At 39.1% G+C, this 21,306-nt stretch overlaps 1 protein-coding gene, 1 long non-coding RNA gene and 1 pseudogene across 3 annotated transcripts; 1 reads left to right on the top strand and 2 right to left on the bottom strand.

Moving 5' to 3' along the window:
* Positions 1–2,521: 2,521 nt before the first annotated feature.
* LOC111345098 (uncharacterized) lies at positions 2,522–4,099 on the bottom strand (annotated as a pseudogene).
* A 1,070-nt stretch (positions 4,100–5,169) lies between these two features.
* Positions 5,170–20,661, bottom strand: LOC111345101 (uncharacterized). Of its 2 annotated transcripts, XM_022952364.2 has the most exons (8): positions 19,933–20,661; positions 16,062–16,135; positions 13,194–13,334; positions 12,489–12,557; positions 10,548–10,688; positions 10,145–10,210; positions 9,897–9,956; positions 5,170–9,397 (listed from the first exon to the last, which is right to left on the bottom strand). In XM_022952364.2, the coding sequence occupies exons 2-8, from the start codon at positions 16,104–16,106 to the stop codon at positions 7,868–7,870; spliced, it is 2,052 nt and encodes a 683-aa protein (XP_022808099.1). In that variant the 5' UTR covers positions 16,107–16,135; positions 19,933–20,661; the 3' UTR covers positions 5,170–7,867. The 2 variants fall into 2 exon arrangements, with proteins under 2 accessions (XP_022808099.1, XP_088614878.1); XM_088758752.1 differs by lacking the exons at positions 13,194–13,334; positions 16,062–16,135; positions 19,933–20,661 and adding an exon at positions 12,874–13,093.
* On the top strand, positions 13,664–17,916 carry LOC148733242 (uncharacterized). Its single transcript, XR_016000668.1, has 3 exons — positions 13,664–13,941; positions 16,471–16,578; positions 17,794–17,916. It is a non-coding gene; the product is annotated as an uncharacterized LOC148733242 (long non-coding RNA).
* Positions 20,662–21,306: the final 645 nt, after the last annotated feature.

Here is a 21,306-nt window from a genome sequence, read left to right as displayed (position 1 = left end):
CTGTAGACAGTGTGGATAGCTGTATCCACTGTAGACAGTGTGGACAGCTGTATCCACTGTAGACAGTGTAGATAGCTGTACCTACTGTAGACAGTGTAGATAGCTGTACCTACTGTAGACAGTGTAGATAGTTGTACCTACTGTAGACAGTGTGGGCAGCTGTACCTACTGTACACAGTGTGGGCAGCTGTACCTACTGTAGACAGTGTAGATAGCTGTACCTACTGTAGACAGTGTGGATAGCTGTACCTACTGTAGACAGTGTAGACAGCTGTACCTACTGTAGACAGTGTAGATAGTTGTACCTACTGTAGACAGTGTGGATACATGTACGTCCTGTAGACAGTGTGGGTAGATGCACCTCCTTTAAACAGTGTAGACAGTTGTACCTGCTGTAGACAGTGTAAATAGTTATACCTACTATAGACAGTGTAGACAGTTGTACCTACTGTAGACAGTGTAAATAGTAGTACCTACTGCAGACAGTGTAGATAGCTATACCTACTGTAGACAGTGTCGATCATTGTACCTACTGTAAACAGTGCAGCTAGCTTTACCTACTTTACTGTGGACAGTCTATTGCGATGATGTTTGCGGTAACACAAGAAATGCATGCTTGAACCGTTAAGCCCCAACAACATTGTACCAGAGGTGGGGAGGGGGCCAAGTTTGTTCCTTTTGGAAACGATTGTTGCATGGCGGGAAATTAAAAATTGCATTGAAATGTCTCAACAGTTTTGTCCGGGGTTGTCTGAGATGGCTAATTGTTCAAATTGCTGTATCTTCGCAATGAAGTTCACAAGATAGTGATTTTTGGCCAAGTTACTTCTTTTTCTACGAGTTTTCTGACAAATGAACGGAAACGCCAATTAAGCAATTACAACGCGTCAATTGTGACGTCCAAAAGAAGCTGCTTTATTAACGGCCTTTTACTTACGAAAGAAAGTACTCACGGTTTTCAATGGTGAAATCAAACCATCCAAAAGGGCTTATATTGAGTGTTTAACACAAGGAAAGAAATTATCGATCAAGGATATAGCTCGACAATACCGTGTTTCACGAGCCACGGCCTACAGGATAAAAAAGGACAAGACAATCGACCGCGATCATAGAAAGGAGTGGAACACAGATTTTGGAGGAAGGCCACGTAAACTGAGCTTGCGAGAGGAACGCCACATTCTACGAACATTGTCCAGTTTGAGACACGAAGAGGGTAATTTTACATCCATTAGGCTAATGGCGAGAGCTGGGATAAGCCCAAAACATGTAAGCAACAGAACAATCAGGCGATTCCTTCAAAGGAAAGGTTACTATTTCCTCCAAGCAAGGAAAAAGGGCCTTCTTTCAGAAAAAGGACTTAAAAGAACGCTTATTATTCGCCAAAAATATCAGAGAAGACTACTCAAAGGATGTGTGGAAAGACAATGTAGCTTTTTATTTAGACTTCGTTAGTTTTTGGTATAAAAGGAACCCAGCAGATGAAGCCAGTGCGCCTCACGGCCGTATTTGGCGCAAGAGGTGCGAGGGACTCATGCGCGGCTGCACTTCAAAGGAGGGCAAGGTGGGAAGCGGTGGAAAAGTTGTGAAAGTGATTGTGGCTATTAATTACGGCAAAGGTGCTATTGTGTGTCATCAGTATGATAAACTAGACGGCGCGTACTTTGCCAAATTTGTACAGGATCATTTCGAGAACATGTTTACAATAGCGAACAAAAATGGGTCACGATTGTTTGTGCAGGACAACTGTCCTGTTCAAAATAGCGCGCTAGCACGCCGCGCGCTACGTGATAAAAAGCAAAGCAGTTAAAACTTCCCCCAAGGGGCGGCGACATTGATTGTATCGAAAAATTTTTTCACGCAGTTAAGTAGAGCTGGATAAGCAAGCTCTTGAGTTTAATATTACACGCGAAATTTATGAAGAATTCAGTGAGCGAGTCATTAGAACAATTAAGAACATGCCAGTTGATGTAGTTGACAAAATCATAGAATCGATGGATAATCGGATTTCTCTAGTTATACTTTCTAAGGGACAGGCAACAAAATACTAGCCATACACTTGGCCAATTAGTAGAAACACTAAATTGGGAGATAAAACCATGGCTTTAGTAAGGAGACCACGTCACCCGAGTGACAACTTAATTGTAAATAAAGACTGTATAGTACCTGGTTGCCATGACGGTGCGAATTTTTCCGTTACAAGAACGCCTGCTCAGCTGAATTTTAAAACTCGGCTAGCAAATCCGCAAAAGACTATGAAAATGGTTCAATGCAAAGATTAAACGATTAACAAACTGGAACATAGTCATTTGAACGATTAACAACGGTTAACAGCATTTCATAAAGAAAAACAGTCTATTTTTTTTATTCCGTACAGTTGTTTAACCGTTATAAACCGTTGTTAACCGTGGTTTGAACTCTCTGTTAGGTTCCCTTTATTAAGTTAACCGTCTACGACCAAGCCACTATGTTTCTGAGGGCAAAATAAGCTCTGCAAAACACCTAGCACATGACGAGAATTCATTCATTGTTGTTCCCGCGGGATCTGATACATGAAATGAAATATTTTCCACCTAACGTCCATCATACCGCATTCACGTTCATCCACGATTCCATTTTTGATGTACATAAGCCTATGTTTTCCCGTACAAAATATCGGGGTGTCACTAGTTAGTGAAATATCCTTTGCGAAGTGAGTTTTCGGCGCCGGTAAATGCACAATGTGACCTTCTAGCATAAGTAACAGATCATGCCACGGTATAACTTGTGGCGACCAACGAAAATCGTTCAAGAAAATACATTCGGCATTTTGAACCCCAACCCAAGCAAAGCTCCCGGAAGCAGGATTACAAAAAGTGTTAAAAATCAAAGTCAATGGATTACCCGGTAAGTAAGAAAGTTTTACCACAGTTCGCATTTCCAGTGATCATAATGTTCCGGTATTTACCCTCCCCATTATCAGCAGATCACACACTGCGTCGCGAAATACTTGTAGTGGGACCTGATTATTGGCTAGGATTTCTTGGGCACAAATCTTCCACAGCCCATCACATCCCTCCATGTATTCTTTTTCTGTTGCTTTTTGCAATAACTCTAGGCGAGTTTTCTTGGATCGTACCAGTTTCTCCGCAGCATTCTGGATTTCCCATGCAGTATTCAATATATCTGCGACTGCCCTTGGCGTGCAATTTATTAAGAATTCAACAAGATTTGTTTTTCCCTCTTTTTTTCTGTTGGTGAGCCAAAGCTTGCAGCTCTACAAGCGATTTCACGTTTTTCTCAACTATGATTTCTGTCACCTCGAATGTCGTGAGACGCTTTCTCTTTCTGGTGCTCGTACTCCTTCTAGACGTACGCGAGTAAGTATCTTCGTCGTCGTCCGGCTGTCCTGGTCATCCTCATTGCATGCCATGATTTTTGTTTGCAGCATTCCTTTTGCGTTTGTTATTCCGCTTAACACGACTTGCGGCACTTGTTTTAGGTTCACCGGCATTCTTAAGGTCCGGGTGGCCAGCACTCTCAATAAAGTTCTCATCCTCTTTCGTGAAGTATGTTCAAGCACAGTAGTAGTGTTTACTTAAGTAGTCCACGTTTATCCCGTACTCATTGCGTAAAAACTCCTTTGACGACAGCCAGCGTTGATTGCCATCTTGCTTCATGGCTTGAGTCGGGTTTTGATTGTGTTAGAATTTTCTCTTTTGATTTCAGCAAAGCTATTGATTCGGTCCCTCATGATATCCTCTGCTCTAAGTTGAAAACACTTGACATAAATCCATACGTGACCAATTGGATTATTAGTTTTTTAGAGAACAGAAAACAAAGAGTTGTTGTTGATGCCATTGTTACGGATTATTTAAATATCAATAGGGGTGTCCCTCGGGGGACAGTTTTAGGCCCTATACTATTTTCTGTTATGGTCAACGATATTAAGGCCATTCTACCAAATCAGAATTTGCTTGTGAAATATGCTCATGATTTAACATTAAGTATTCCAGTAAAGCCGGGGGCTAACAACGGCAATTCAGCAGCTGAGGAGGTCCGACCTATCGTCGCATGGACATCTGCTAACCGTATGCAACTAAACTTCAAGAAAACGTTGGAGATTCTTCTTAATGGCAAATCCACTAAGGCTTTACCTGCTCCTCTACCAGTTTCTACAGAGCGTAAACCATGTCTGAAGTTGTTGGGTGTAACTTTTCAATCTGATCCGTGTAACTGGGATTTACATTTTGATAATATTATATCGAAAGCCAGTAGTCGTCTGTACATCTTACGTGTTTGTAAATTCTATGGACTGCCGCTGGATCACCTTCATCTCCTTTTTATCAGTCTTATTCTACCTAAATTTACATATGCTGTAGAAGTATGGGGCTGCGCGTATTATCATAAGTATCTGAGTCGCATAGACAGGCTGTTCAAGAGAGCTTTTAAGCTTGGTTGCTGTAAAGAGCCATTTTCGATTGAAAATATTATTACTCTAAAAGATAAGAAGTTGTGGGCCAAGATCACCGACAGCGATTTTACAACAGCTTTAGATGACCTTTTGCCACGAGAGCGTCCAATAGTTACGCTACGTAAGAGGCGCTATAATTATATTCTCCCGCTTGTCAGAACTGAGCGTTTCAAGAGGACTTTTGTTAATAGATGTTAGTTCTCTTATTAGTCAGTCAGTTAGTAATTTAGTTAATTAGTTTTATACTTGCTGAGTTCATATCATTGTAACTAACCACGTTTGTTGTTTAGAGTGCTTAATAAAGACTTTATTATTATTCATAGATAGATAGTAGTGTTTTCCGGATTTTTTGTAGCTTTCACAGCTACAACACCACTGTAAAATTTTCGCGTTGCATTTTCCAAATGACTTTACTACCGCGAAAGCAAATTCTTCTCGCGAGGGAAATAGGTCCAAATTAGCCTGACTGTACGTTATCAAATAAACGCTTCTGACTACTTTCTCACCTAACACTTCCTGAAATGATCCAGTCTTCTGAAGATGTTTCGTCGCCATCGTAAGATCGTAAAAGTTCCATTTACATCGGCGATTACCAGAAAATGTCGTTTCTCTAGCAAGTAAAGCGTTTAGGGACGAACAAGTTGTTTTAAAATGCACCAATGGTAACGTGACAGCGAAAAACGCATTACACACCTCGTGTAATGTAAGAGACAACTTCATTTTTCAGCCCATATTTTTTTTAATCATTCCACACAGATGATTAGTATCCTATAACAATACGTTTCATGCATTTCACCTAAAAAAACGACAATGACTCGTAGTAATCGACATGAAAGTTAAAGAATGTAGAAAAACACCTCCAGACACCCTCGGAGAAAACCTGTTAAGACACAATACAAAAATACCTATTTTTTGCACTCACCCTGACAAAAATGCTTACCGTCGCAAATTCAAAGATTGTTTCCCCCTCCCCTATTGCAATTTTGTTTGCGGTAACACAAGAAATGCATGCTTGAGCTGTTAAGCCCCAACAACATTGTACCGGGGGTGGGGAGGGGGGCAAGTTTGTTCCTTTTGGAAACGATTGTTGCATGGCGGGAAATTAAAAATTGCATTGAAATGTCTCAACAGTTTTGTCCGGGGTTGTAGCTCTTAACTGGGGGAGAACCCATCTAAGTATTACATTAACATTATTAACAAAATGATATTCTACCATGAGTAAATGTTAAATGTAAAATGAGGCCAATATATTCAGAGGTGTGGTAACATAATCTTATCAACAAATGAAACGCACGAATGGTCTCCATCAGAAAAATTAATAAATAGATTTCATTTACTGGCTTCAAATAATTCGCCCCTTGGATAAGTAAATATAATCTATAAGTTAACTCATTTCATAAACGAGAACAAGCAAATTCAAAAGTAGAGTTTTGCCTCAAAATAAAAGCCTCTGTTATCGTTAAATGACACAGAAAAAATGATTGGTGAAAAAATGTGATCTGGAGAAAACACTGCGCGAAGAGGTCAATGAGCAGTTTTTGTCTTTTTCCGTTTTAAAAACATGTATTCTTTTTTTATTTGACGAAAGCGTTTAAGGTCCTGAACTCTAATCACACAAGCGCACATAATCACATCTGGAAAATGCAACTAGAATTTTCGATTGGATCATATTCGTAGAAAAAAAGCAGCTGGTGTATCAAAGTCTTTCATTTAATGATACAATTGTTCCACAAGACATCTACGTTAAAACAGATTCAACATTTAGTATACTATTCATTGCGTGCCACGGATGTCATTATACATGTCGTGACATCGCGTCACGACTATGTTCGCAATGTATTGTGGTTAGCTAAGCACGCCTTCAAGATGGCGTGGTAATGTTGTTGTTATTAATAAATGTTTTTTTTTCGGAAACGAGCCTTTATTCTGTCTCGAATGATTGAGCGAACCGCGAACTACGAGAACAACAGATTGTTAAAATTTGAATATTTTACAAATGCGACTTCTCTTTGAGAAGTTGTTTCCTTTCACGACTTGACATACTCAGTTACAACTTCAAGTAATCAACCTAGTTAACCAGGTTTGCTCATCCAAATAGCTCAAAACTGTGCTAACGAATTCTACTTTGCAAGCAAAAAGAGACTGAAACATATGCATATTTCCACTACCTAATTAACAAATTTGTAACACTCTCGCTTTTTAGAGGCGCCATATCTACAAACACTGATTAAAACACTACCTTATCTAGTTTTAGTCTACAATTTCAAAACACTAAAGGCAGCTGTTCACCAGAAAAACATTTTATTCTATTTCACTCGATTACAAGACCAAACCGTAGGCGAACCACACTCTCCGAGGAATGAAGAAAACTTAATACGAACAGAATACTAAACTATAACTAATATATACGAAAATGGTCGATCGCAAAGAGCACAAAAGGATCACGTAGTGTAAAGAATTCTAATGGGACTTTAAGCAGTCAGGACGGCAACGCCACGAAAGACGTCGTTTAAAAAATGAGTTTATACTTTTAGTTAGAATTTCGAAAATGGCTGCATGTGTTTACCGTCTCATAGGGCGCCAGACCTCAAACTCAACATATCGCATAAAAGAAGCGTTGAGTTCCAAAAGTAAAGTAAAATAATTTGCCGCCGCGGTTTCGCTTCACAGACGACGCAAATTTTGGTGATTTCACGTTGTTCTTTTGCAAAGGACGGCTAAGAAATGTACAAAGTTTTAGAACGCACGTGCTGGGCTATTGTTCTGCCAATTAGATCTATTGTTTTTCCACGTTCTCGTTGCCGTAGCTGTCGTGGTTTGCTTAAATTCCCTAATGAACGCCATGAACCTACTGATTAACGCGATTGTCTCCTGTTCACACACTAATTAGCGCAATTGTCTCCTGCTCAGCAGCAATCATTGGAATCTCATAACAATGTTACTAATAATATCTATATTGTTATGTAGCTTTTAGAATAAAAAAAACGCCAGAAGACAACTCCTTTGGGAATTACAATAATATATTTCTCAAGTGTTTCGGTAATTATGGTAAGTAAGCCCTGGTTTATTGCTTAGGGTATTTTCAGTCGTTTTCTGGCCACATCTGTAGTCCGCTGGCTTTCACCGGAACTCTCCTGAAAACCCCTTGGCCAATTAACTATTTATTAGCATTAAACTGTCGGTTGAACCGTCATTGTTAACCAATTTGCATGGAACGTGTTGACTTATATCATATGTTCCTTTACAAGTATACTATGAGGTTTTAGCTAAAACAAATAATTCCTATAATGCTAGAAAAAGGGATAACACTGTTTGTGCCATGCAAAAAGTAAAAATGATAAAAAAAGTAATCAATTCAGTTTTGTTCATCAGCCTACATGATGATAAAAGCAACTGCACCAGGAGATGACTAAAACATTACAGTCCAGCCGGTATACTTGGAGTAGACATTGCGAATAAGGTGTCAATTCGCACAATCAGATCATTTAAGCTATCTCGTATCTGGGTTTCAGCATTGCGGCAGTTGTTCATGTGCTGTTGTAACACTCTGTCGAAGTGCCTCTGAACATGGACGGTCTTCTCGTCTTGCATGCAGATAAGGACATAATGGTTCTTCATTTCTTCGCCTACTTCTCGAATTCCCTTTTCCATCCTCTCTTTATGGTGATCGATTTCTTTCAATTGTGCATCATGTTGGGCCAACACTGTCTTCATCCTATCAGCCCGATTTCTCACTTCTTCAAAATGTGAATCGTGTTGGGCCACTTTCTCCTGCATCGACTCACAATGGTCACCCATCTCTTGCAACTGCGAATCGTAGTGGGCCATTTCCTTCTTCAGCTTCTCTGTACGGTGAATAATTTTTTCCAACTGGAATTCGTCTTCAGCCACTCTCTTCTTCAACATCTCTCCAAGATTATTCATATCTTGCAGTTGCAAGTCGTGCAGGGCAATTTTCCGCTCAATATTCTCTACCTGAATACCCATTTCTTTGGACGGCATATCTTGTTGGGCCATTTTTTTCTTCATCGTTTCTCCACGATTATCCACATCTCGCAATTGCGAGACGAGCTGGGCAACTTCTCTTTCAATCTTCTCTACCCGTTTACCCATTTCTTTGAAATGCAAATCTGGCCGGGCCATTTTCTTCTTCATCATCTCTCCACAATTATCCATCTCTTGCAATTGCGAGTCGTGCTGGGCAACTTTTCTCTCAATCTTCTCTACCCGTTTACTCATTTCTTGGGACTGAAAATCTTGTAGGGCCATTTTCTTCTTCGTCATCTCCCCACAAACTTCTACCTCTCGCAATTTCGAGGAAATTTGGGTCATTTTAGTCTCCTTCTCCCTTGTACTATTTTCCATTTCTATCAATTGTGTATCATGTTGGGCCATTTTCCTCTCTGTAATCTCTCCATGGTTTTTCATTTCCTTCATGAGCATGCCGTGCTGGGCCATCTTCTTATCAATTTGCTCTTCGCGATTTTTCGATGCTTTCAGTTGTGAATCGATTTGAGCTATCACCCTCTCCATATTCTTTTCATGATTATCGCATTCCATCAAATGCAAATCACACTGGGCGATCTTCTTTTCCATCTTCTCTGTGAGGGTATTTATTTCATTCAGTTGTGAGTCGCGTTGGACTATTTCTTGGATCATTTTCTCTGCACAGTTACACGTTTCTTTTGAATGAAATTGCATTCTCTCCAGGTCAGCTACCCTTCTTTCGAGCTTCTGGATATACACATACATACCTTCAGGAGAAACATCAGAAGCGTTGGCGACCGGGCCATCGCTTGAATTGGAGACTATCGTATCATAAGGAGGGCGTTTAATCTGGGCGTTGTTGTTTTTCTCTGCCCCTTTTGTTAACAGAGACAAAATGGTAACCAAAGCTTTCCATAACCCGCTGAAGACACGGATATGCCATGATTCGTTGTTAACGCCCTGTGAGAGTAAAAAAAATATCAGATCTTACCTTTTCACAAACTCATACAACCAGATTGAGAAAAAACAAACAAACAAACAAATCCTCCTGCTTACTACCAACTTAAATGTCTCACGTTTCAGGAGTAAAGCCGGATCACGTCTTAAAAATTGCGTCCAAAATGAAATACTGCAGATGAAAATTTCTTGCTTAGTTTTCTTCTTTTTTTTTTTTTATTTTTTTAGAGCTGAAGCAAACGTAGATATCAGAATTCTAAACCCTTCTGACAAAATGGAACAAAGACGTAGTACAAAAATATTCAAAGTACTTAGTAAAAACAACGAAAATAAATCTTGTGCAATGTCGGACCTGGTTCTTTTCGTAATGAACCTACCCAGCCCCGAATCACAGCTCATTGTGTAGAGAAAACAGACAGACAGCATGATCATATCATTTAAACAAGGAACACACGTACCAGGAAAACTGAAGGATGTCGCTAACACTGATAAGAATGTTTACCTCATTAAATACAATAGATCCGCCCTGTTGATTGCAATCCCCTTCATCGTCCTCACACTCCTAGGAAAAGGGAGTAACATTTCACCCGTAAGCATGTTTATCGTAAAAAAAATGACTCCAAAGGAACTTGACATGGGTTAAAATGCAACATAACAAAGCGTAGAGCTTTATATTCTATGACCATGATTAAAACTTTTGATGTACAGGACAGTTAAATATGTAATAACAATTCGTCATAAGTTGCACACCTCTTCATTATTAAAACCAGGAGAAGGAATGTCTTTGTCTTTATGGGCACGGCTTTTCTCTTCGGCCTATTAAAAAAAGAAACAGGTTGATGTTTCACGAAAACCACACAATCCAAACTGAAAACCAGCTAATAAAAGCAGTTTGGTCGCAAGCTTTGTCGTGATTTTCTGTTCAAAACCAACGTTACATAAAAAAGAAACCACTTAACATACCTCGTACTAACATAACAATGAAATAAGACATGGTTTGAGGAAGTGTCTTATTTAAAGGAAAATAACTGTAATAAGTACTGATCCTTGGAACAAGAACCTTCATTAAAGCCCCAAAAAAATAAAAGTTACGATGAGAAATCCTATTTTCTTTATATTAGCCGAGCAACACTGTTTCTGCCAAATGCCTTACCTCACTGCGTGGTTCAGGTGAGCTGTCGAGTTGAGTACGGTCCATATCATCCTCCCGAGTTTCGTCTGTCAATTCACATCCCTCATCCTTTTCTTTTTGTGGACCAATTTTCAAGTCTTTAGGACGAGACTTTTCTGGCTCCTTAAATCAAGGAAAATGACGATTAAAGAAACAAACCTATTTGGACAATGGTTGCGACAAAGTTCTGCATAAACCGTAAAAATGTTTTTTCTCCACGATGGTTGTTCAGTCTCGCTTGGCTGGCAAATCCATATCAATCGGATAAGTCGGACCGGTATCCGAACCGATCCGATTTCTAATTGAAAGGGGTCAGATGGTGACTGATACTCATAAAAAAAATGTTTCAAAGTCTGCTTGGAAGCTTATCATTACGCAACTAAAAATGTTTCGGTGGAGCCTCTCTCTCTTTAATATGCATTATCTCTGTTTTCTCTACCATCTGCTCGCCCAAAAATAAATCAGTTTATGGAGGATCTTGCCGTAGCTACAGCCCTAAAACAATGGGTTATTTTAGAAAGCATTTCGTTGAGTTCTAAAACAAAAATGAAGATGTTATTCACCGGCCTAGGTCGGTCTGTGTTGGGAAAAACTTTGCCCTCTGTCTTGAGTACCGCCCGAGGCCGTAGACCTCAGGCACAGTTTTTCCAATACGGACCGACCTTGGCTGGTAAGTAACACATACGTACATTGTAATAGGTTATTCTAAGTGTGAACTAGGAGCAGTATTAGGACATTTTAAACTAGAGTGGGACAATTAGATCTGGAGAGACTTGTGAGTGAAGTATGTGGAGCGGACTGCCTTTTATGCACATCGCAGCTTTACAATGTAATATTTGCAATTTTAATTTTGTCTATCCCTCAGTCTGTATTTTCACTCAACCTTTATATCATTTTACCTCTAATGTGAGTAAGTAATTAGTATTTTAGTGTCCCCAAATGCAATTAGCAGTCATGTTAAAGTATTCAGAACACTTGAATAAAATTATTTACTATCTTATCTTATTTTCCACCGTTGGCAGAGTGCACAAAAAGAATCTCATATCAATTTCAGTCGCAATAACCGTTCACATGTGTCGTTGTATAGGGCGCCGAATATACGTGACTTCAGCGCCTCGCGTTCGATTTTTTTACGCATATACAATAGGCGGTTTCATGTTGACGTCATTGTTTAAATGTTTGCTCATTTGCATACGGCTTTGCGTAAAGAAGGAAGCATGTTAGATACAAATTGACTTCAGGCAGCTAAAGAGCTAGAAAACCTTAGTACATGGTGAAATTGTTAACTCTTTGGGTGTAATATTCAAGGAGAAATAGTCCATCAAAACCTGCAAAATTTCTGGGTGGCAAAAGCGCTAATGAGCTCATACATTCTATGTAAAATTTTGAGTTTTTAAACCCGTGTTGCACAAAAAGTATTCAATGCATCAGGCTCGTATTAATTGGCCGAGTTAATCGTACTTTGACCTTTCGATATTCACAACTGATTTATTTTAAGCTCCATCAGAAACTGAATTGCTTATGCTAATGAGGCAAATATTGTAAACAAGGATTCCCCTATTGTCTTTTGTTGGCAAAGACGGCAGTGGTAAGCACCATAATAAAGCTGAACAGCTCATTAAGGTCATCCATTTTCGACGATGACTTCTAATATAAAGTAGAGCCCTCTACAAAATAGCGACTGACATTAAGAAAATGATCCCTAAGCAAACAATGGTCTTAGGGTTCGTCAATGTCGATGCGCTTCCCGTTAGCGTCGAAAAAAACACGAACGCTTGCATAGGTGGAGATAGAGAATATCCCTCAACTGTAAAGATGACTGTCTTTCTCGGACGCCATTTTGTTAAAGGGTCTTCAACGAGACATAATAGAGAGCACTTCAATTAAGATAAAAGTTATAGCTTCACTGCATATATGGTGTACCTCTTCGCTTTCGTTGGTAGGAGTTAGCATGTTGTTGCTGTCTTCATTGGCTGGGGTTTTCCCTTCACCCTTTTTAAGACAAGAAGGAATAAACGTTTCACAAAAACACGCATTGCAAAATAAATAAGTTACATTAATCTCCACGTTGTTATTTACGTTGATGTATCTCTTTCTTCGGATATCTCTCGCATAGAGCACCCACATTCCCTCGCCACTCCTCCTCATCTTGGGCTTTGTGTTTCACTACACTCCATTACGACATTTAGCTGACCTCTCCCATTTTTGTCATTCGCTCTGACAAAGGGCTAACGCTCGAAACGTCAGCTTTTTTACTCGTTACGGTGGCCAATTTACAATTTCAACGTAGTTGATATAACCACATTACCTTGTTACCCTCACCGACACAGCACCACAGTTTCTTTAGAAACGTTCAGCCTTTATTCCTTTTGTCATAGCCACCCGATATTTTTCTCCTTGCAAGTTTGATGAAATACTTCGTCCGAAAAACAATAGCACATTTTAAAGACTCACTTTTGGCTGATGATGAAAGAATTATAGTGCGGAGGGGTTTCCCAAATTATTTGATTGACCTTAGTGAGAACAACCCTCAGTATATGAATCTTCCTTTAAGCCCAAATGATAAAAATAAAAAAATAGTTTTTCTGGATCACTTATATGTATCTATGACCTTAGAGGAGGGGTTACCTTATTGAAGATCTTTTTAGTGCCCTTAAGACCAGTACAGTCCTCTTTTTTCCCCAAAGGTTCTTCTGTCAATGTGCATGGCTCATTGCCCTCATCACGTCTATAACATTGCATCTGCTTTGGAAGAGAAGTCCCCAAGTCCTGAAATTAAGGTGTATCATAAATTAAACATCAGGTCTCGTTCTTAAATTCATTCATTTGATTTCATACCAACTCAGTTCTTAAATCTAGATGTTGCAAATCACTTGAATATACGGGCTGTCTAAAGCATGGTTTATAAATCTGGTCAGCGAACCGGGTAGCTTGACTGGGTGCATCAGCATAGCGGAGTTAGGTGGATCGCTTACGTCTGTTGGACAAATCAGATCGACCAGGTCAACTGTTCGGTCAGTTTAACTTTTTTGTTCACAAGGCTGGATTTGCTAGAATTTGGTTCAGAATAATTGGGAGGGTGGCAAAGGGTTTTTGCGTGATGCGTGATGGCCCCAAATTTGCAGCGTGACATGTGATTGAACCCGAAATTATCCGCGTGACGGGGAACCGGACATTACAACCGGATGCGTGATTTGCTATTTTACTAGCGGGTGACGCGTGATTTACACGTTATACTAATTAGAGTTTCATGATAAGTAAACGCTCTTTGACCTAGAGAGTAGTCTGAATGTCAGCCGTCCTCTTCCCCCAACCTACGGGGGTTATCGCGATATGAAGCTCGAGTAAACGCTCTCAGAGTGTCTAGTTTCAACAAGTAAGTCGTCTCTATTTGTCTAACAAAAAGCGATGTGACAAGTGAAACGCAATTCATTCCAGAACAAAACATGTTAGACGCAATATAATTTTAGATGATACATCCGATGGGTTGTACAGGATTAGCTTAGCGTACTTACTCCTTATTTTGTGACGCGTGATTAGTTAAAAAAATTCTCTGAGATGCGTGATTTAATAGAAAAACTGAGCGAGATATGTGATTGGAACCTCTTTTCGCCCCCTCTTCGTCACACTCAATCGGTTGGATGGGTTAGCAAGGTTGATGAAGCTTGCGACATTTGTAAGGATGAGGCCTATCAGGTTCTGAGATTGGAGAGATGATGTTGGGGCTGGTGAAGTTGTGGGGCCGATGATATAAGTTGAATTGGTGAGGGATTAGAGAGGTTCCCGAGGTTCGTAAGTCTATTGAGGTTGGTGGGGTTACTGAGATTGGGGCTAGTAAATTTGACGAGGTCGACGACGTAAGTTAGATTGATGAGGGTAGTGAGGTTGATGAGTTTGGTGAGTTAAGTTAGGTTTGGTTGGGTTTGTAAGGTTGGCCAGGTTGGTAAGGTCACTGATATTGGTAAGGTTGGTAAGTTTGGTGAGGACGTGGTTTGGTGATATTCATGACGTTGCTGTGGTTGTTGAGGTTGGAGGTTGGCATGATTAATGTCTATGTGAATTTAGTGATGATGATTTTGGTGAGGTTGGTGATGTTCATGATGTTGGTAAAATTGGTGACGTTGGTAAGATTGATAAGGTTGGTGAGGCTAAGTTTGGTGAGGTTGGTGATCATGCGAGGTTGATGAGGTTGGGGGAGGATAGCTAGGTTAGTGTGGATGTGAAGTTGGTGATGATGATTTTTGTGATCTTGATGATTATAGTAAGATTGGCAAGGTAAGGTAGGTTGGTAAGGTAGATGGGGCTACTGCTTGGGATGGTGAGGTTAGTAGATGTGATGAGGTTGGTGTGGTTAGTAAGTTTGGTGAGGTTGGTGCAGTCGGTGTTGTTGGAACAGTTGCATGGTGAGGTTGGTGACATTCATGGTGTTGGAGCAGTTGTTGAGGTTGGTGTGGTTAGTGATGATGATTTGGTGAGGTTCATGATGTTAGTAATATTGACCTGGCCCCAGTTGCTCAAAGGCTGGATAACGCTATCCACTGTACAAATCTCTATCCGGTGGATAGTGCAGTACCTTTTGCTATCGCTGATCCGCTAGATAGAAATTTATCCATTGGATAGCGTTATCTGCCCTTTATACAACTGGGCCCAGCTGGTTGGTGGAGTTACTGAGGTTGGTAAGGTTGATAAGTTTAATGGAGAGGTTGGGATGAGGCTGGTGAGGTCAGTTGTATTGGTTAGGTTGATGGGTGTTGAATATGCCTTTGCATATGTATTAAGTTAGCATGCCTACTATGGTTGTTCCCTGGATGGAACGTTCTGCGTTCATACTTCAATTATGTGCAGTTCACACTTAAATAGAATTATTTCTAGTGTGTGTGAGTGCAAAATAAAAAACCGTCAAGTCGCTGAATAATCTTTGCTCTCCAAAAAAAAGGAGCGCTTGCCTTGTCTGAATGCTTTTTTATGTTTGAAGCAAGAAAAGCCCCCAAATGAGGAAACAGTATGAATGGTGAGTCTCTTGAAGTTGATTGGAAAGGAGGTTCAGGTGGGGTTAGGTGACACATCTAATTGCCTGACTAGTGCAACTGGGGAAACAGTTAACCATCAACTCAATTACACCCACATCAATTCCTGTCTTAGTTAGTCTGATAACCTCATTGCCTAGTCTGTCAAGGTTCAAGAGGTTAGTGAGATGATTTGGTAAGTTCAGAAAGAGGTTGGGGAGGTTGTTCTGAGGTAGAATGGGATAGTATGAAGGTAATTGCATGGTTAAACTTAGGAGGCTGGTCAGGTAGTAAATTCATGAAGAGGTTTTGTTGGCTGCAATTATTAAGCCACATAAGAGAAAACTGGACAAACATGCTGGTAGATATATAGGGAAAGGGAACAGATTTTACTAGAAACACATCACTCAATCTTATATTACTCCTCTCCTTTCATCTAGGTAAATTATTAGAGCTAGCCGATTACTTTTAGAAAATAGCTAATACTTACTTTCTCTCCATTGAGGGTTTCTGCTCCAGGAAGGTGTGAAGTCATATCTACACCTGAATGAGTACAATTTACCTCTGTAAAGTAACAAAATTAAGTCATGTTAAAAACTTGAACACATCTATATCTTCTTCAGGTAAGGTTAGTGCTATTGAACAAAATAATAATTATTTCCAAAACTCAAAGTACTTTTTGGAAACTTCATGTAAGATCAAGGTTATCAAAACCTCATCTCTAACTCAGACCAGGGCTGTTAGTCGGAAATATCATAACCCCCCTCTCCCCCTCCTTCACACTGTGACATGATGCATTTATGCTCCATAGGAAAGGATCATTAATGTAGGGAGAGTGATTTCTTTTTAAGCTATAATTACTCTAGATTAAATTTATCACATCTGAACATTCACAACAGGGCGCACTGTAAAGACAGATCATCATGTTGGCCAGAGTCAGAGTCAGAGTCAGGCCATCCTTTAGAAGAGACCTGAGTGGGAAAGATCAACAACTGAAGCTTAAAACAGTAGGTGTGATTAAATTTGGCAACATAACTTGCATGAATGATACAGAATTTTCTATATCAGCAATTTTATTGCACAATTTTCCAGAATAATTTAGGAAAGTGTCCATACAAGTCTAACGTCTTCCTTATAATTTGAGTAGTGAGTAAGTAAGTGAGTAGGTAAGTAATTTATTTGAACACATAGACCCCTAAGTGTTAACAAAAACTTGATCGAACATGCCCATGTATAAAAGAAATAAATATAGAAATAAAGAAAGAAAAAAAAGTAAAAAATAAGAAATAATAACAATAAAAAGAACTGAAGTGAAACATCTGTCACATTAAGATGTAATACTCATGCTGGATAAAAACTAGTAAAAATGTTCTAAGTTAAAATTTTCAAGGGCCTTTTTAAAAGTTTTAAGATTTTTGGATTTTCTAGAGTTGAGTGGAAGCTTATTCCTTAGTTTGCAAGCAATGAAAGAAAAGGGCTTATGCTTCCACTCAGTGTTAAAATGAGGTTGTACCAAGTTGCTTCCCTTATCCCTTAAAATTTTAACATAATTATCCCTTATATTCAGAAATTCAGCAATGTACTTTGGACCTATAGAGTACAGACATTTATTTTGTCCTAAATAGAGTTCTCAAGGTATAATAGTTAGCATCTTCAAGTCTGTCACTCTGCACCTTACCAAGACAAACTAAAACTATATTACAGTATTCTAGATGTGGAACTATAAACACTTTGGTTACAATGAAATGTATGAAGTTCATATATTTTGAACTGCAGTATTAGATACGTATGATGCACGATCCTCGCAGTAGATAGCACTATTTAAGCAATAGCGAAAATCAGACCTGAAAAAAAATCAGGCCTGTACGGGATTCGAACCACTGACCTCTGCGAGGCCATTAAGTTGATTTGAACCACTGACCTCTGCGAGGTCAGTGCTTCGAATCCCATACAGGCCTGATTTTTTTCAGGTCTGATTTTCGCTATTGCTCAAATAGCACTATCTACTACGAGGATCGTGCATCATACGTATCTAATACCGCAGTTCAAAATATATGAACTTCATATATTTCATTGTATCTGATTTATCACTTTCACAGGTTTATTACGAATCAACTTAACGGCCTGCTCCCAGTTGGCTTGTTAGCTCAATTGGTAGAGCGCTGCACTAGTATTGCAGAGCTCAGTGGTTCGAATCTCATACAGGCCTGATTTTTTTTCAGGTCTGATTTTCGCTATTGCTTAAATAGCGCTATCTACTGCGAGGATCGTGCATCATACGTATATAAACACTTTATGTAGGAGAATCACAGTGTTCACTGGAATAAAGCAAGATATTCATTTAAGAGCTGATGTCTTAGAATAAATTCTCTGTAACTATATGCCAAAATATGATCCTTGTAACCTTGCAATGAGTACAACGCAATTTTGGACTACACACTTTCATGGGTCACCATGGTTTTTTCAAACATGTCATTTTGATTTGTGATCAGTTTCTTCACTGATTCTACAAATAACAGTCAATGAAATTTTTGGGAATAAAACCTGACTTTTTAAAGGTTAGAAAATTCATGTCTATCAGTAGACTGTATACAGTGTTACATCAAAATATAATAAACAGTTGTCTCGAGAATTAGACACTGCTAATTATCATAAAATTACCATTTAAAAGAACATTTGAATGAACACAAATCACAACCTTCATATTGTTCAAAGGGATGCTAAATTTTGTGCCACCACTATTTTTACATGTTAAAGTAACAAATTTTTTAGGAAATATTCTTAAATAGGGTTGGAGGCAGTTTGAAGTGCCTTAATTTTGATATAATATCTAAAATTTTCCAAACAAAACTTCTTTTCAAGAGTGCGACACTCCCTTGAAATGACATTGTTTTCTTCACTCAACTTTCTCCAAAGTTGTTAAAGCTGTGTCACATCTTTTGGTCCATCCAACAACAATAGTAAGTGAAATGAGACAGTTGAAAACCGATCATTTTTTATATATAGAACAATAATAACAGATAATAACACAGGTGATAATCTATGATACTGGATCTCTGACTTACTTAAAGATCGTAGAACACACTGAAATTTAGGTTTTCAAAACATTGTTCAGCAGCCTATACATTCACTTATTCTAGTACAGGTAATCTGTGTTGTTTTAAAATTAGGATGATTATATGAGGAAAACAGTTTTTTGTTGGAAATGAAATCAACTATGTACATCATTTTCATGATTGAGTTTCCTTAATAATGTTTGGCCTAATATCATACTTACATTGAATTGATTAAACCAAACAGAATGAAACAACATATCAAAGCACAGCTAGTCCAATACCTCAATCAATCCACTATCTGCTAGTTAAGGGGATTTACAACCGAACAGATCTTGCCAAATTTGAAATCATTTTTTTTTTTTATTAGATAAAAGTATTTGATCTATAGTTGAGTTACATTCATTCAGCTTATAATCGTGGAAAACCAATACAACTTCAAAAAAAATACAATACTGTACTGTTTTATCAGACACATTTGCCTGTTACTTTGATGTTCTTGCCTATGTTATAATACGTGATGTATCCACTAGCAGAATAAAGTTTTCAATCAATTGGCTAAATAATCACGACAAAACTTTAAACTAAGTTATTTATTGCACTGCTTCCATAGTTATATGACCAAAATATCAATAATTTCATGTCAGTTAAGTGTGGCAGAAAAATTGCCTTAGAAACTACACAGTCTCAATCATGCTTGCTGAGTTTTTCCTGCTTTCGATGTTCATTGCAGAAGTAGGTGAATGTTCGTCCCTGAATGGCTTCGTTAATTTATCATAGAAATAAGAAATCAAAGAGTGATCAGGGGAACCAGGTGGAATAATCAACAACCAAGCAAAAAAGATTAAGAAACTTCTGTTTGATTCAATGAATAACTGATGTTTCTAATGGCTATTGCGAGTGAGGAATTAAGTCACTCTGTGCCTTTTATTTCCGTGCCTGTCGAAGTCTTATTATGGTTTCGTGAACAAAATAAATTTTCCTTGAAAATTCAAGCTTCCCTGTTTTTTACAGTGTTGCGCAATGTTTTGCATAGTTCTGGTTTCCCGCGAATGCAAAAAACGTGACTTCCCTGTTCACACGTCAACACATCACGCAAACAAACACTTACGAGTGGGAGGTTAGAGTAATTAACTTACATGACAGCTTATATCGCTCCTACCCACACTATCGATGAACGCTACTTCTCGATATCAGTGATAAATTTCGTTACGTTCACAATGACAAATATAGTTTTTAAGTAATGATATCTGTGTTTCATCGAAATCCTAGTACACCGAAGTGCTGTTACAAGGACCAGTTGATTACCTTCAAATTACGCGGGAGAAGCTTCTTTGGACAATAATCCTGAAAATATGTCGACTTTGTAGCCTCTGAGGAGAGATACAGGAAAAGCTTTGGTGATCAAACGTGAACTTAATGTCATCAATCCCTGCGGTCAAGGTCCACTTCAAATATCAAGCGTTCGTACCCTATCCCATAATGCAATGTGAGTCTACAGTCGATAATCAGGCATAATGAACAAATTTTGCAACTCATTTTTTTTTTTTTTCGCAAATTATTTTTTTTCCTCTGAGTTGCATTTTTTAGTTGCGGTCAGTCTACCCGAATAAATGCTGTACCATACACACAAAAGTTTGCTTTTTATTCTCTCAGTCAGTCGAAAGTTTTCTGGAAGGATTAACTTTGGGAGTAGAGCGCGGAATCGGAAGGAGTGTAATTTTCTTCCACACTCTTCCAGTCACCCAGACACTTTAATTTCAGATGAAGTGGATGTCGCCTATCTTTTCTATTTTAATGACGTCTTTGCGGCTGCAAATGGTAAATACTTATCAATTGCGAATATTAAAACTCCTATTCAGTTCGTGCCGTTCGTACCGCTTCCTTGGTTTCGTGTTTACCGCCTCCCTAGATCCCTGCCTCCCAGGGAGGCTTGTTAACCTAAGTGACTCATTTAAACTGAACGGGAGAGGGCCTTTGGTAGGATCAACAACATCGGGTTAGTTTCGTTGTAGAAGTGAGACAAGGTTCGCACCTAATCGCTCTCTAGTGACTCTAGTTGAGGGTGAGTGATGATGACACCGACTCCATCACAATTAGAGGTGGATCTAAGGGAAGGGCGCCGGGCCCGGGGGCCCGCCCATCCCTTATGTTGGGTAAAGGTCTGGATCCGTTACTGGTCTAATACGTGAATGAACTATTTAAACTGGCGCTAATTTGCCCGTCCCAAGCGTCCGACCAGCAAACTGGTCCGATAGTCAGAGCAATTAAAGTGAAAAACCTTCGAACAGGTCACCTCATGCTTACCACTGTTTAATCGTTTGTTAGGTGTGGCGTAGAAAGAGTGTTGTTAGGAAACGATGTAAATTCACGAGTCACCAGGCTCTGACTGCTCCTATAAAGTTCTTCAAATTTCGTTTTCAATTTTTTTCCTATTCTTAAATCAAACATTTTTTATCCTTTAAGAAGTGAAATAATGGTGCAATTGATGCACTCTACAGGTAGCCTTAAATATCATTTGATCGCATAACCCAAAGAGTCGCTTTGCATCACATTACACATACCCTTCCAGCTAGCTCATGGGCTCTGGCAATTCCTATTTTCCCTTATCCTGACTTTCTTTGCCCACGAACCAACACGTTGATGTCTCTCGGATGATGATGGTACTTTCCACAAGGTTTA

This window comes from Stylophora pistillata, chromosome 4 (assembly GCF_964205215.1).
Source record: "Stylophora pistillata chromosome 4, jaStyPist1.2, whole genome shotgun sequence".
Classification (NCBI taxonomy): domain Eukaryota; kingdom Metazoa; phylum Cnidaria; class Anthozoa; order Scleractinia; family Pocilloporidae; genus Stylophora; species Stylophora pistillata.
This window is presented reverse-complemented; position numbering and strand designations above follow the sequence as displayed.

Coding starts and splice junctions, on each gene's coding strand:
- LOC111345101 (XM_022952364.2), bottom strand. CDS start 16,106: ATGACTTCACACCTTCCTGGAGCAGAAACCCTCAATGGAGAGAAA. Junction 13,335..16,061: donor AAACCCTCAATGGAGAGAAA/GTAAGTATTAGC, acceptor CCTTAATTTCAG/GACTTGGGGACTTCTCTTCC. Junction 12,558..13,193: donor CTAAAAAGATCTTCAATAAG/GTAACCCCTCCT, acceptor TGTCTTAAAAAG/GGTGAAGGGAAAACCCCAGC.